The 17,000-nt window shown below is 34.1% G+C and overlaps 1 protein-coding gene across 1 annotated transcript; it reads left to right on the plus strand.

The window, feature by feature from the left end:
• Positions 1-9,706: 9,706 nt before the first annotated feature.
• LOTGIDRAFT_137993 (hypothetical protein) lies at positions 9,707-11,478 on the plus strand (the record flags this gene model as incomplete). Its single annotated transcript, XM_009048341.1, has 4 exons — positions 9,707-9,847; positions 10,232-10,427; positions 10,956-11,098; positions 11,281-11,478. Coding segments are annotated over 4 exons (678 nt in total), but the record flags the coding sequence as incomplete, so codon positions are not given.
• Positions 11,479-17,000: the final 5,522 nt, after the last annotated feature.

Genomic DNA, 17,000 nt, shown 5'->3' on the forward strand with positions numbered 1-17,000 from the left:
TAAGACAGTTGTCGTAACTAATGGGTATTGTCGTACAATGTGTGTACCAGGGTACATTTTGGTCAACATGATTATGTCTGATATGCTCCAAAGTTCAGATGACACACAGGATTTCTGGGTCATATCCGCACCTCTACGCCGGAGATGGAAGCAAGCAACAGCTTTGGTCTCGATATCCAAAACTACAAGTGACATATCCTTACAAATTCAGATTCAGATTGCACTATTATTTGTGAACTCATGATGTAGAAAATGTCAATTTCGCGAGGAGGAATTCTTTGATCTTATCTAATTCGGTCAAATTAAATTATTTCAGTGGTTCGATTAACACGGTATAAAAGTAGTTTCATATTGGAAATTGAAGATGTGCTCTCAATGGTATCGAGGTAGTTAAATAGAACTTATCAATCAGACAAATTGCTTCAGAATCGAAACAAACATATATTAACTCTCAATACTACTTTCTTTGAAAACTTAACCAAAAAACATACGGTCAATCCTAAATATGGGATTGTCCAGTGCTATACAACAAATTCATCTAAAAGTTGCCACAAGAGAATAGGAACTGTCATTTTACTATGGAATTGTTTCATTATATAGCACAGTGAAAATTGTATCAATGTGTCAATTGCACAAGGAGGGGTCTGCCGCAATGTTTTCATAAAATAAACGAGTTTCTTAAAAGTTTTAAACCAATGTTTCCACATATGCAAGTTTCGCAGAAGTTTTAAGCTAGTATGTCTTTATAACATATGCCAGTTTCGCAGAAGTTCTAAACCATGTTTTTAAAACATGCCAGTTTCGTAGAAGTTCTAAGCCATTATGTTTTCATAACATATGCCAATTTCGTAGAAGTTCTAAGCCATTATGTTTTCATAACATATGCAAATTTCGTAGAAGTTCTAAGTCATTATGTTTCCATAACATATGCCAATTTCGTAGAAGTTCTAAGTTATTATGTTTTCTTAACATATGCCAATTTCGTAGAGGTTTTAAGCCATTATGTTTTCATAACATATGGCAGTTTCGTAGAAGTTCTAAACCAATATTTCCATAACATATGCAAGTTTCGCAGAAGTTCTAAACCATTATGTTTTTCATAACATATTCAAATTTCGTAGAGGTTCTAAGCCATAACATTTTCCCAGCATTATGTTTTCATAGTAGGTGCCAATTTCGTAGAAGTTCTAAGCCATTCTGTTTCCATAACAAAGGCCAATTTCGTAGAAAGAAGTTCTAAACCATAATATTTTCGTAGCTGCAAGTTCAGCAGAGCTTCTAAACCATAACATAACATATTCTACAATCGTTAAGTTCATTTCTGAACCATATTAATCACATTAGCATTCAATCACATCTTAGTTTTGCAGTCCTAATCCTTTTTTTCCACCACAAAATGCTACAATGACATTCAAATACCAGTTCGTCAGCAGAGGATTTAAATCATAAAAAATACTATGGCAACTGTTTTAACTTTGGAATAAATTCCGCAAGATTTAACTCAATAACCGAATTTTACTTTGAAAGTTAAATTCTCTTGAGAATTTTTAAAAGAATTATAAATTGAATTAAAAAAGTAAAAAAATCTAATCTAAATCAATTAACTTTGTTTGTCTCTAAGAGACCTACAAAATGTTTTATATTAATTTAATTGAAGTTTAATGAAACGCTTGAGACGCTGGGGGAAATATGACAAACGTGATAGAAAATGAAAGCGTTCGTGAAAGAAGAGAATACAAATTGAAAACATTTTCGAAATACTTGGTTAACAGTGAAGACTTTATTTAAAACATTCGTGAAACTAATGATAAAAGCATAGTAAAATTCTCTAGAATTTTTTTTTATCGTAAAATCATCTCACATGGTCTCATGTACATTTTGTTGAATATATGGTAAAAATCAGTCCGAACATTGATACCTGTGTTTGACTTTGCATTCACAGAAGTAATGAACAGAAAAAAAGTTTTTGACGTATACGTTGATCTTCAAGGCTTTCTTTACATGTACTAATAGCCCACTTCGCCTTGTACGAAAGTTTTCTCGAATTACATATTACCACAGTCATACTCTCTGAATAAATTGTTAAGTCCAAATATTATTTAGAATGATGTAGATTGACTGAATAGATGTTATCGAAACAGTTTGTGGTATAAAAATTGTCTTCAATGCAAACTAGAGTTTATAAAGTGCGTTATACTTAATAATATGTTATATAAATACAAGATATCGGTAGTTATTATACAAGATCTTATTACCTCCTTCTACCAACAGTATCCTACAATTATTGGATACGGAGTCGCACATTTAATATGTCTTCAAGATTAACTCAATTCTGTAGTCTCGTTTCATCTGGCACGGTAATGATTGATAGATCAGGGTTTAGCCGCGAATAAACGAGGTCCGGTGCGATGAACGGAGAGATATTATAGATGAAAATAGATGAAGTGAAGACACGGGAGTACTGGTCCGGATACGGTTAATTTCTATTATCCCGCATTGGATATCGTCTATTTTCATCTTAACGCATTACAAAGCGAATACCCTTTACATATTACAGGATCATCATCCCTGTTAATTATGTGCCATTTAGAGTATTGTCGAGATCCATCGTTGTTAATAATAGCATTGTTTTGATATCGGTTAAAAAAAAGTAATAGATAAGTGATCAACATCTGACAAAAGCATAGAGCAGAGGTCACTATCTTTTTGTGGGGGCTACTTTACACAAATATTTTTGTCTGATTTTTAAATATCAATATCCGAGTGATTAAGTCGACCACAAGCGGTGACAATTATGTTGCTCTTGAACTTTGCAAGTAGCAATATCAACCTGAGCCCCATATGAGCCTCTTTAGAATCTGCATCATCGGCGTACGAAATTGTAGTTAATATGATTCCAGCCCATTTTATGACATAACACTTCCGATTTATTTATGTTACGAATATTGCACATAAAGAGCGGTCATAAGCTTTACAAAAAGAAACTTGTGTGAAGTTGTTCTTTATTACTTATCGTTTGATGTGGTAGCAATATTTCGTTTACAGTCGTCTTAAAAGAATTATATCCCCAAGGTACGGAATACAGTCTGTTGTATCAAGACTATCCAATATTTATACTGTAACGTAATTTAGTTAGTGTTAATGCTGGACTTGATCGTTTACATTATAGAATATACGTTTAACTCTCGTGCTTTTCATGGGTTAACCCTCAAGCGTCAAACAATACGGTCTATTTCCTTTGGGGGAGATTTTCGACTCTATCCGACTCTATCTGTCGGTTTACTAACTTAGTTATGACGTTATTACTTGTGAATATCATTTGTACTAATGTTATTTTACTATCCGACTGAAACGTAGTCGGTACTAAAATTTAATTAAATATATGTTGTAATTCAAGTTTATCGATGGATAGTCTTCTCTTCTTGTGCACGAGTACTACATTAACTATATTATGTCTGAAAATTTGAAATACATTTAAGTGCCACTCTAGAAATTTAAATTTAGATGTTACCAACGTTTTAATAGTAATCTTATTGTACGTATTTTTTTAACCGCCCATCTAGATACTTTTTGAACGTTCAACGTTGCACAATTTCTTAGCAGTAGAATAAACCCTCATCCTAACGTTTGATAGTTACGACAAGTTTTAGCATCGCTTAAAATAATATTTCATAGATGTCCGAGAAGTTTCCATGAGTTCGCTAATGAGATGTTATGTTCGTTTAAAACTACGAACCGTTCAGTGGTCGCAACCGACAAATTCATAATACCGTAAGTAACTTTTTTTTTATAGAATGTAGAATAAAAAAATCGCTTCATGCAGACCTGTTTAACTTTAATTAACTTGGGACAATCAAAAGCAACGCATCAACTATTACATACAATCAAACCTAAAATAAAATAACACATTTGCTTACCCCAGAAAAACCAGAAAACTACCAAATATTTCCTCTTTCATGTTTATGTCTATTGTATCTGATGTTCAAAGTTCCACAAGTTTTAAATCAGCTGAGAATTAAATAACATTTAGGCGATCATTCGGAATAAGTCGACCGGTTTAAATTAATCACAATAAAGTAACGATCTATATAAAGGTTACAATAAGATTTTATAAATCCAATCTTCGTTAGTGGCAAAAAATTTAAGAATCACCACTCTTTAAAGAACAAAGTATTTGTTTCTAAAAAGTTTAAGAAGAAGAGGAAACGCGACATAACTTTTATTCCTAGTGTCCGTGTTCGAATTATTGATCGGCTGCTGAACGTGGATTTTGGCGCCGACGTTTTGAATCAGCCTATTCTAATACATGTTAGATCGCAGTCAGCTGGTCTATTCTGTCTCCCAATTTCCACAGAACAGAAGGATTTTTTTTTCAAAGTTCAAAGGAAAAAATAAATAGAAATGAGAAACATTGTATACATTTCCCTACTATTTGATCTCTATTCCGACGACTTTTTTGAAGTATTTCCGTTCTGTTGCCTCCAATGATTAAATTGATTGGAACTTAATTTGATGCTCTAGAATGCACTACTTGAAAGAAACATTTTCTGTTTTCCGATATCCGGTGATGGAAATATTTTTTTCAATGTTTAAGAGTGGAAACAATAGATGAACAAAAATAAACGTTCTTTCTTTCTGAATATTTTTCGTGACTGATTTTTAAAATACCTTTTATTCTTCTTCAACGAATTTGTGTTCAAAAAATCAGCTGCAGTAATTTTAACCAATTGCTACTGTTTTCGGCTTGTTAATTTCTTTTATGCCCTAATTACAATTTCTACATCGATATTCGTAATTAAGACCTGCAATGAAGCCGACCTCTTTTACAAACTTTCGGACTTCAACTGTAGCACAATTGAGCATTTTCTATTCTGCAAATTTCGGGCAAACCTGGTTGTAAAGATATAATTCAATATAAAGGCATTGTGGTACAAGGTACAAACTTCAAAACCCCCTTTTCTTTTGTTCATCTTCGCCTTGCTATTGACGCCAGTAATGATTCTCATTAAGAAGGGAGAATATAATAGTCTTATTTAAGTGATCAACTTGTAGGACATGAGGTTTGGCAATATAAAAAAAGTGAAATGTAGTAAGTCCACAAATCACGTAGTTAGAGTCAAATTACATCAAACGATGATCATCTGAAAATGTTTGCTTTAAGCGGAATGAAGAGATCTGTAATCTTATACTATTGTACTTTACAATGAAAATCTCGATTAGCTGAATGCTGAAAATAAAATAATGAAATAAATACGGTCTGTATCAATATTTTTAAAGCCTAATGAAGCTTACTCGTATAAAGAGTGTAATTTACTTATGTTAAAATAGATGTTACATGAAAACGAATATGGCCAAATTGGCCACCAACTAACTAATATTACTGTGGTAAAGAGTCGTAGAAGTGCTCAAAAGCCCGAAAACACTCCCACAATTTAATTGACTGCAAAAGACGATGTGGTTAAGCCGTAATTTGAAAAAGAACCCATATGATTGGTAGTTAAGATTTCTCAATTAAATGAGCCCCTGAGTACTTTAAACTATACACGTTAAACATCATCTATTAGAAACAGAAAAAGTAAGCAATTGTCATATTTCTCTCCTTGCACAGTGCATGGCGTTGCCTGTTTTAATTTTCAAGTCCCGAGCAGAAAAAAGGCTTTATGACTTAATTTCGACTTTATCATTTAAAAACCTTTCCATTTCCATTTGTCCATACACCACACAGGATCTATTTATTCTATTATTTGTAGATGACTGACTCTACAATATCTTGTCCACTCCGGTACATTTAACATATTATCTGGCTGAGATTTGAAGCAAATAGAATGCTACATAGTTGATTTATTCTAACCAAACAGCGTAAAAGAATCCGCATTATATTTTTCTAAAATACGTTAGATGTATTCAATCGTCAATTTTAATCAGGTTTTCAACACCTTGGGGAATACAAAAATCTTCTTGACAAACCGTGGTTCTTATTTTAATCAGCTTTGTTTTTATTATTTTATTTTTTAGAGAAATAACGCTCTGAAATACTATAAGACTGTTTCACTTTATTCAAGGCTCAAATGAAAAGGTTCAGAAAGCAAGGAACAATGTATTCTACAATCGTCCGAAATTAAGAAAGAATAACAAGAATAAGACGTAGTAAATTGAAAACATTAATCTATTAAATTAATTGTGCCCGACGCTATCAATAACTATTTCTCGTTACAAAGTCGAAGTTGTCATCTGAGCTTCAACTCTTTCTGGTCACAATACCGAAGATTGATATCATGACCATTTGCTCCTGGTTACAATACCGAACCTTCACTCTTTCCGATAAAATTTACCAAAGAATGCTCTAGAAGAGTGTCACGTCACAGAACCGAGGATGTTATCAAGAGCTTCGACTGTTGCTGGTCAAGAATTTCAGAGTTCAACTCCTTCTGATCACAATGCCGTATATTGATATCTAGAGTTCAACTCCTTCTGATCACAATGCCGTATATTGATATCTAGAGTTCAACTCCTTCTGATCACAATGCCGTATATTGATATCTTGAGTTCAACTCCTTCTGATCACAATGCCGTATATTGATATCTAGAGTTCAACTCCTTCTGATCACAATGCCGTATATTGATATCTTGAGTTCAACTCCTTCTGATCACAATGCCGTATATTGATACCTAGAGTTTAAATCCTTCTGATCACGATGCCGTATATTGATATCTTCAGTTCAACTCCTTCTGATCACGATGCCGTATATTGATACCTAGAGTTTAAATCCTTCTGATCACAATGCCGTATATTGATATCTTGAGTTCAACTCCTTCTGATCACAATGCCGTATATTGATATCTTGAGTTCAACTTCTTCTAATCACGATGCCGTATATTGATACCTAGAGTTTAAATCCTTCTGATCACAATATTGATATCTGGAGTTTAAATCCTTCTGATCACAATACCGACCATGTTATCTAGCTCTTTAAATGGTTCTGGTCTCAATACCGAAGATTTTCTAGACACAAAGGCACTGATACTTTACCAACCCTTTTGTAACCGGTCTGAATTTCTTGTGCAAACGAACTAGACGCAAGATCTTTGCTATTAAGGGTAGTTGAAATCTTTATCTTCTGAGAAAAATAGTTAAGCGACATCGACATATCTCTGTGATATTCAAAGAATTAATTTGAAAGCCATCGTGAGGTAGATCAAAATTTTAAGCAGCTCGTGTTTCGTGACGCTCCAGGACTGTTTTTCTCCATTCATGTAAACCAATATGGAATTATGAACAATCTTTATTTAATGTTGAAACAGATATTGTATTGGTTAGAATTATAGTCGGAATAATGTCTATTGATCTAAAAGGATATTAAGAGTTTTTAATATGAATACGGTTATTATCAATACATCAGAAAAACCAGCAACAAAACAATCTAGTTTATCGACGACTAGAATGACAGCTTTGAAACTTTATCAGTAATCAGCTACTTAAAGCGAAAACGGTTATAATAGGAATATAGCCGAATAATAAAATAATGATAATATCCTTATTAAAAATCCAGTTACCAAAACTTTGATTGGAATCATTTCTGGATTAAATACAGTTTGAGTCATGTGGTATACTTGTTTCAAATATATGAAAAGTCCATTTTAATAGCTCTATATTTAAAGGGTTTGATGAAATCGAACTATTTTATGACGAGCATGAGTTATTTTTTTCTGGGTTATTCTTGATGTGGCATATCGAAGCAAAATCCCAACGAAATAACGAAAAAACGAAGTGCGTTGAAGTTCTCAACTACTAAACCAAGAGTAAATTTTAACAGTTATATATTTAAAGGGTTTGATAAAATCGACCTATTTTATGACGAGCATGAGTTATTTTCTCTGGGTTATTCCTGATGTGGCATATCGAAGTAAAATGAAAAAATTAGGTGCGTTGAGGTTTTCGACTACTAAACCAACAGTGTCGAACCACCCAATTGATCTTTATCCTACTTCCAGCAGGTACCTAGTCTGCGATGTACATTAAGTGGAAGCTGACGTTAACCATTACGTCTAGGTGCAAAGGTGAGTAGTCACCAAATAGGAATTACTAGCCAGTACTCCATTAAAATGACGAATTGGTTAAGTAAAAAAGTTCATAACTTATACATTTATGATATTTATTGAATAGGTTAATGATAACACAACATAATCAACGGTTATTTATATCTTATAATTATAACATTACAATACTATACAGTATCATATATAACCTCTAAATACCAGTAACTTAATGATAGTCTTTATACTCCGTTTCCTTAAAGGGGCAGTGTGCCAAATTTTCATTATCAAAGACGACGTAAATTATACCTGAAAATATTTCTAAAGCATGCTATTTACATTTATGTATCTACTTGATCAAGTTGATTTGTTTTAAAGGGTTTTATTAAAATGAAAGTACAATTGTTAATAATTGTTACACGAGAAGCTAAAACTGGTATGGTGTTTGTTAACATGAAGCTTTAATATTTTAAGTTGAATCCTTCAGAATAAGTAGTAGACATATTTCTCTACATGAAGGCGTTAAATCTGTGCAGTATTTTTTCAACACTCAACAAAAACACAACGAACTTAAAAAGTTTACGTAATGTTTACCTGAACTTTTCAATAGTTTTGCGGTAAAAAATAAAGGCTGGATTTTTTTATTGAAATCTCTAAGATACGTTAAGGGACAAATGTCTTGGTTTTGGTGTATAATTTTCATAGATATGAGCCAACAAATTTTGTGACCTCCGAAAAAAAATGGAATGCCTCTTTAACTTGTTCGTATTTCAATACATTCCGAAATAACCCTTAATGTTCCTTTCGAGGTTTATTCTTGTCTGTGACACAACAGATGAAAACATATAAGCAGGTTAGGCTCATATTGGATATTAACGGTATGTATGAATAAATGAGGCATAGACTGTTACGCATGTTTAAAATGTTACCACGTAACAAAAATTATTCATCATTTCAATTGAAAATCAGTCATTTTTAGAATAGGTGCAAAACGTCCTTATGTGAACAAAGCAACGAAGTATTGTTGTCGCGTTAGTTAGACCTGCAGTTGGCGGAAGAGAAATCAACTTTTCGAACCACTGTAGAGATACCATCATTGCTATATCGTCTTCAACGACACACTTTAACCTGTTTTCAGGCTGTTGTCCATTTAGTGAACGGCAAATCCAAATCCAATTAGTTATTATTCGGTTAATACGTTTATATTTCTTTTTTAGTGTCAAAGGATAACAATGAATTTGTTTGACATAATCCTACTCAAGAGATGGTAGTGTTAGTATTTGTGTTAGTATTTCTCATTGGCTTATTGATGGGTAATTGTTTTCCTAATAATTAAATCCGATTTGCTTCAATCATCATCTCGATTTGATCGTCAAAAAATGTTGCCTTTCTTACAACGAATCCGTTATTGTAATTCAAATAAAATTAAATCGTTTATTGGAGAAATAATGATAAAGGTACTTAAAAACGTTTCACTGGTTGGAGCAACAACGCTCTTATATAGTACACGAGGCCGTTTGTAGAGTTAGGAATTCAATTTAAAAGCCCAAATAAGATTCATAGAATTTGCCCAAAGAGTTTTTTCCTTTTAACACCACTTGCGTCAATACCAATATGTGATTTCTGTGTGATCATATAATTTCGTTTGATAGGAGAAATAATCGCTACACCTTGTGGTGGATATATACAGACTGTACCTGGTTCAATACAAACACCAAATTATCCAGATAGTTATCCTCCGACAACAGAGTGTACTTGGATCATTGAAGCTGCTGCTGATCACAACGTTCAACTGATATTCCTAACGTTTGATGTAAGTTGTCACCAGGTTGCAATATTCGGGAGACAGTGAGAGCTATGCTTAAATTGGATCCACTCTGATTCAGAGTATTTTGTAGTGACTGTTACAGTTGCAAGCATTCGTGGAACATAAAACTTACTCTCTGTTTCTGACAGTTGGAAGGTCCAACCGATCCCCTTCTTTGGTGACTCATCTCTTACGTTTTAGCCAATATCAGCGTCCAGCATTTTATCCTTCAGTTGTGCTGAATGACACTTAAAGAGGTCATGTTTAAGTCTATTTGAAGATGGGAAGACGGGTGCTTGCTCAGTTGTCGGGCAAGGGCCACGTGGGTACGGAATTCTATGAGAAATGCTGTTTGCTCGTCCAATTAACAAGTATTTCATTTTATATCAGATTGTTTTGGACTCATACTGTACTGGAGATAAAGTAGAATTTAAGGATGGTCCTAATGAAAATTCTCCTTGGATTGCGTCTTATTGTGGAAACATTTCACCACCAAATATAACAACTACAGGAAGATACCTTTACATTAGATTTATTTCAGATGATCAGATACAGACCGCTGGAATGCATCTGTTCTTCGATCAAGGTATAACTTAAAGAGCACCTTCACTAACTTTTCGACCAATCATACCTTAGTTTTAAAAACAGGACTTTTTTTAGCTTACATAATCAGTAATAGTGTTCACAGCTCATCGTCGAAATTTAACCTTTAAAATCCATGTGTATCCATAATTATTCACGTTTGAAAGTGAGACTGTCATATATAGAAAACACATATTATATAGGAATAGGCAGTGAAACTTCTAGTTTGAGGTATATTTGAAGGGATTATGCGATTTTCGTGGTTTTAGTACTTCTTAAAACTATTGCCATACTTTGTATCAATACTCTCATAGATGTAATGAGAAAATAAGATTTAAGATTTCGGGAAAGGAAGGGTTGGATTCTCCTAAATGTACCAGCTTCGGTAGAATAATCTTGGCATGGATATCAATGATAATGTCTTACAATCTTTGACAATACGTATGTAATAGAACGGGTTAGACATAATATTCTCGTCACAAAATTTAATTCGTTAAAGATTTCATTATTACTTTTCGTATTTCAGTTCCAGCATGCAAAATAAGTCTGAATGATAGCAGTGGTTTTATATCCTCTCCGAATTATCCAAGCAATTATCCATCCTTAACTAAATGTGTTTGGATAATCAGTCCTCCGTATGAGTCGCTTATTCAACTTACTGTACTAAATCTTGAAGTAAGAACCGTTTTTTATATGGATATCCAAAAACGTTTTCCCAAAGTTACAGAAGTGGTCCTTCTTTTTATTAGAATAAGAATTTTATGTCATATTCCACTTTACCTCAATCTGTCTTACAATAAAGTCATATCACTCGGTGTTGTCCATTTATAATAGTGATACCCTACGTTCTCTTACAGATTGAGTACGAAACCAACTGTTTATATGACTCATTGAACATTTATGACGGCAAGAATGAATCTTCTCTTTTACTTGCAAAATACTGTGGGTCTTATACGAATGAAGTGCTGAACTCGACATCAAATTTTCTTTTCATCCAATTCACATCGGACACATCAGGTAAGTTAAAAATTCATCGATTAATCAAAAAAGAATGAACACATCTGGATTTGTGGTTCTGCAGCGCCATTTTTCTAAAATTGCTCAATACTTGTTCTCCAGATTGAGTTTAATGCGTCGTCAGTTTTACATGACAATACAGGCGTTAAAATAACAAAAATATTCTCACTGTTAAAAAAAGTGCTCAATACATCAAATGTGGAGCAATATAGAAATAAAGTATTTGTATGTAATGCACACCTCGACTTGTATAAAGAGGTTTATGCAAAATATAAAATATGCCCCGTTATACCGTCTAATTTAATCAAGTTTTGAAAGTACTAATTATATTCATAAATTTTCAGATGAACTTGGTGGGTTCAATGCCTCCTATCAAGTTTTCACCACAAATCTCTCGCAAGTGATTGACGGTTTTCAAAATTACAAATCGGAAGAAAAATTTCAATGGGACACTGTAGAAGTTAGTGAAACAACTCTTATGGAATTACATGTGTTCACCTCAGCTCCCATTACAGGATCTCCATACATTGAATATTTAAGTACCATGTACGATCCTTCCATAGAAGGTTCAACCATTGTATTGTCGGCCTCTGTGACTTCTGATTACGAATTCGAGACGATTTTTGGTTCCTTGTCTTCGTCTATATTTCCAAGTATTTCAAGCACATCTGCAACCATTACGGACCATGTTGAAGTATCCGATCCATGGGTCCTTGAACAAAAGTCAATTGCAGAACAAAATTGGTTTGAAATGTCGGTGATACAAAGTAAATATCAAACCGATATTGCTGTATCTCGTGACGAAGATGGAGAATCGTCACACTATGTAACTTGTGTACCAAAGACTCATTCTATTATGGATTCATATGGGAAGATGAAAAATGAACAAATTCAGCCAACTACAGTATTGGATTCCCACTTGATATTTTCACATGAGATATCCACAAAGTCAATCCACCGTACTGCAGTAGAAAATAAAAGTAAGTCTTAGTAATAGATATACCAAATAAACAGTAAGCTTTATGGGCTGCCTTAAGAGGTAACAGTTTTTTCGAGCTGTTATCGTCATATGCCAAACATTCTCATTAAGTGATCCGTTTTGCATGAGACAAGGCAACGTAAGTCCTCAAGCCATCTCACTCTAGTGACTTACGTTTGTAATTTGTGGAACTGTTGTAGCTGCAGTCATTTGTTAAAATTGTTGAAATTGTTATTTTAGCTAGTCCCGAAATAACAAATATATTATTGCCTATCATAGTAACTCTGATTACCAGTGGTATTGTTATTGGTGTCATTTGTGCCATTAAATTCCAGGTCAAGGTTGGTTGTGATTTGTTACTTCTCCAAACAATTGTAAAATTATATTTTGTGTTTTTCCCTAATTTTTTTTTTATCCTTCGGAAAAAGATTGCGGGCATCCACGTCTTAAATGGATTTATCTTTTTTTTTAAATAACGTTAATGTCTAATACCAAGCTAATTTAAAGTTACGTTTATATTTCAGAAAATGGCTAACCTGAAAGTAGCACCAGTCGACGATCATCTGTAATACCAAGGATTCGCTGGGCGTTTATGACTCCATGCCTACGACTAAAATTGTTTGTAGCATTGCCTATATAAGTTATGGATCATATCTGTAGGTGATTGTCAATTATTTTAACTATTCTACTTGTGCCTGTTATTCTTGCCTGCTGGTAATAAACCTACTCAAATGAAAGCAATGAGTTTTAGAATTAGTTCATCGGAATTTTAATTATCAGGAATCGGGATCAAGTGACCTTGTTCGGGTTGCGACATCTCTTCCGCCCCAGACAGCAAATATGTCATTATAGTTATTCAATTTAATTAAACGGAGTTTTATTTTACTAAAATCTTAAATGAATTGGTCTAGTCCATCTGTATTCATTTGTCTTATCGAGTTAATAAACATATGGGAGATATCAAACAATTGATGGTGTACGTTTATAACCAACGTTATATGTCTTCTCTTATGTGAACCCTAAAGGCTGGAGCACACTTAACAATGTTTTGACGGCGATGTTGGACTACGACAGCCCAGCAAGTTTATTTTAAAAGACGTATTGACGTGCCTTGTCAGCAACTGTGCGGGTGTTCCCAATAAATTGTCGTGGCCTAGTTAAAGGTCAACCAATAGAATTCGATGTATATATCACATGCTCACTTCTGGATGACATATTGTTTATGGTAGCTCCAAAGAAATCCCATGGAGGCACTTCAGTGGTAATAATATATCGGTAAATGTGCGATCGCGATAATTAACGCTTTCGAAAAATTGCACAGCGTTACGCCTTAAGCAGTATTTCATAAAATTGGTTTTTGGTGAAGGAAATTAGTTCGTGAGTTCTTTTTTTTTTTTTTAAAAAAAAGATAAAGTATGCATACCTTATCTGAGAAATTATGAAAAATGTAGGCTACCGCGAATTTTGTTGTATTCGGTATTCGGACGCTTGAGCGATTGCACTGGGATCATAAAAATCTAGATCTATGAGCGTCGAGCAGTTAGATGTCAGTTGCCACTCGTGAAAGATCAACGGAGAATGTTAATAAGGTGGACAAATTCCTTGACAGAGTGAAATAAATGATGTAGTGTTCTAAAACTGTTGTAATCGTCTGCAGCAATGTTAAATCGAGACTCTTATAATTGAAATCTGTCAATTGAAGATTTTTATTCTAGATACCGTACTGAGATTACTGTCATATATTTTAATAAAGCTGTTATCGAACAGGTTTTGGTTGTCGCCTTGTCTCCTTGTATCACAAAATACTGGGTCAAAACTGTCATATTGGTTACGACCAGAATTTGACAGGAGAGTGACATTAGCCTAGTCTTTCTAGATTTTCTACTGCCAAATATTTAAAGTACACGGGCCACGGATTGAAGTGGTCATTTTCAAATATTATCGAAGAAGCAGAAATGCCCATAGTAAGCTTGTAGCAGTTTCTCATACCTTCTTATTGACCAGACTTCGAGTTACTGTGAACGCAATTGATTCCATTGTTTTCCCTTACGAAAGTCGTGACTAAATCCCCCCTTTAAAAACATAGGCTTGTGGCAAGTCTCGCAAGCGAATACGCCCACCAGCAGCTTGATAAAGAGCTAAATGTGAACTGTAAAACTCTATATCGTAGCCTGTACAGTGAGCACGAGCCAAAAAAGTGAGAAAAAAAAACGAACGCGATATCAGACTTTTATGCGATATCTCTCAAGAAAATCATCGGATCCTCACCAAATTTAATAGTGCACATCTTCATAATGATATTGACACGCATACAAACAATCAAAAGAATCCTTGGAGAATTGTAGGCTGTAGAGTGAGCACGAGCCAAAAAAGTGAGAAAAAAAACTAACGCGATATCAGAGTTTTATGCAATATCTCTCAAGAAAATCATCGGATCATCACCAAATTCAATAGTGCACACATTTAAAAGCTCAAAAAATTCCATGGAAAATTGTAGCCTGTAGAGTGAGCACGAGGTAAATGTGAACGGACGGACCGACAGGGGCAACTAGAATATACGCCCATACTTACGTGTAATTTGTAGTATAAACTGTAAGAATAGGGCTTTAATTGAAATACTTGATTGACTGATTATAGAAAGTGATGTAACAATCTCCTTAAAGCTGTATTGATTGATCCAGAACAAGTATTATAATGATTACTAAAGATGTTATATTCCGGGAAATAGAATAATTACATTGTCTGAATGAAATCGGAGATGATGTTTATAGAATTAAATTGTGACTACCGCGATTCTCATTTTGTCTTCCACCTTCTGACTTTTAAACCCTGTTTCCTCCTGTCAGTGATTCAGGTCGGAAGGACTAACATTGAAAAAGCGTCTAGTCGTACGAATGAACACCGTGGTCCCATGTACTACAGGCTGTGCACGTAAAAGATCCCTCGAAAGATTGAAATCGAATGCTTCTGTCCTGTCAAAATGTCCCTCATTGAACGCTTCAGATCGTTACCCATGTTGATTAATCCACAAGGTGTCTCCAATATTATACCATTATCAAGAGAGATCTTAAAGCATTATTCATGTAACCTTATCAATGTGAAAATAATTCACCCTTTTTGGCCTGCGAAAGAAGGGACTACGGATTATTTGATCCAAATTTGACTTCATCTTTAAAATATAATCACTACAAGGATTTTCAACAACAAATTGCTGGCGGCTACTCAGAAAATCCGACTAATCGTTGGAATCAATAGCGCACTTTCGAATGAAAAATCGCAAGTCAAAACATTTATGATTAGGTGATCGTCATTGATAGCGATTTGTCAGTGATCTGTTGGATCTTAGAGTATCACAGAGTGCTACCATTGTAGGTCTCTTAAAGAAAACTATTTCTGTAGATAAACATGTACACAATGGAACTGTATGGAACTTCCTAAAATAATGATATTTTATAAGAAAAAAAGGGAGCGGACAAGTCGTGCCTCTCAAGAAACTTTTTCGAAATCACCCCCCACGTGGTGCTAGAACAATGTTTATTCCTAAATCCACGTGGACACCCCCTCAGGCCGCCATCCATCCTGAAATATTGAAAGCATTTGCGAGTATGAATAGCCAAACAGTGAACCTTTCCATAACACACGAAAAGCCTAATCTCACACGAGTGGAACGTGAAGCGTTAAACTTAAATAAGAAAGACCATAGCATTGTTATTAAAAAGACTGACAAAGGTTCATGTTGTGTCATTCTGAATAGGGAGGATTACGTTTCAGAAGCAGAGAATCAACTGAATAATCCTAAACATTATGCCATTTTACCGAAACCAATTTTCAAAGAAACTGCTAACATGATTAATAATATTCTTGCCGATTTAGTCAAAACTAGTTATCTCAAACAGAAACAATATGACTATCTGTCTGCCAAACCTGATTGTTCAAGAGAAATTCCCCATGTCTATAAGCAGAAAATGATAGTTGCATATTCAAAAAATAAGAACTTAAATGATAATATTGTTCATAGTAAACTAAACACAATCAGTACATAACAGATACTATACTTCTCGCCCATCGGGCGAGTTATTTTTTCTAATTTCAGATCAGAATAAGAACAGAAGAAAACCCAATATCAAGACCCTTAATTCTAATTTCTAAATAAAGTGTCTGCTCCACCCTAGGCCTGTACATTTTGGAGAATCAAACCCTCCCTTCCCCGAAAACCAATAATTCAAGGTAACCGACAATCCAAGGGAAATAATTCCACTCAGTCAAGAATTTGTCTAAGCACATCTGTGTTATTATCAGATGTTGAGAAAGTGATTCTAAGATTAGGAACCTTGTTTTTCTGAACGACATTTTAGGAATAACATTTATCAATCAACTGCTGCGAAAAAACCCAGGTTGAATGCTCTCTTCAAACGTAACAAATCAAAACGAGCGTATGGAAATGTATATTTGGTGAACAATAATTGCGTGGCTTGGGATTGCTATATTGATATAAAATAAGACCAACACAAGTTTTGAAAATTTATCAAATAGTAGGTGCTCAACACTGGGTAAATATGTACACTTTATTTAGAATATTCC

This window comes from Lottia gigantea (genome assembly GCF_000327385.1).
Source record: "Lottia gigantea unplaced genomic scaffold LOTGIsca_120, whole genome shotgun sequence".
Taxonomy (NCBI): Eukaryota; Metazoa; Mollusca; class Gastropoda; family Lottiidae; genus Lottia; species Lottia gigantea.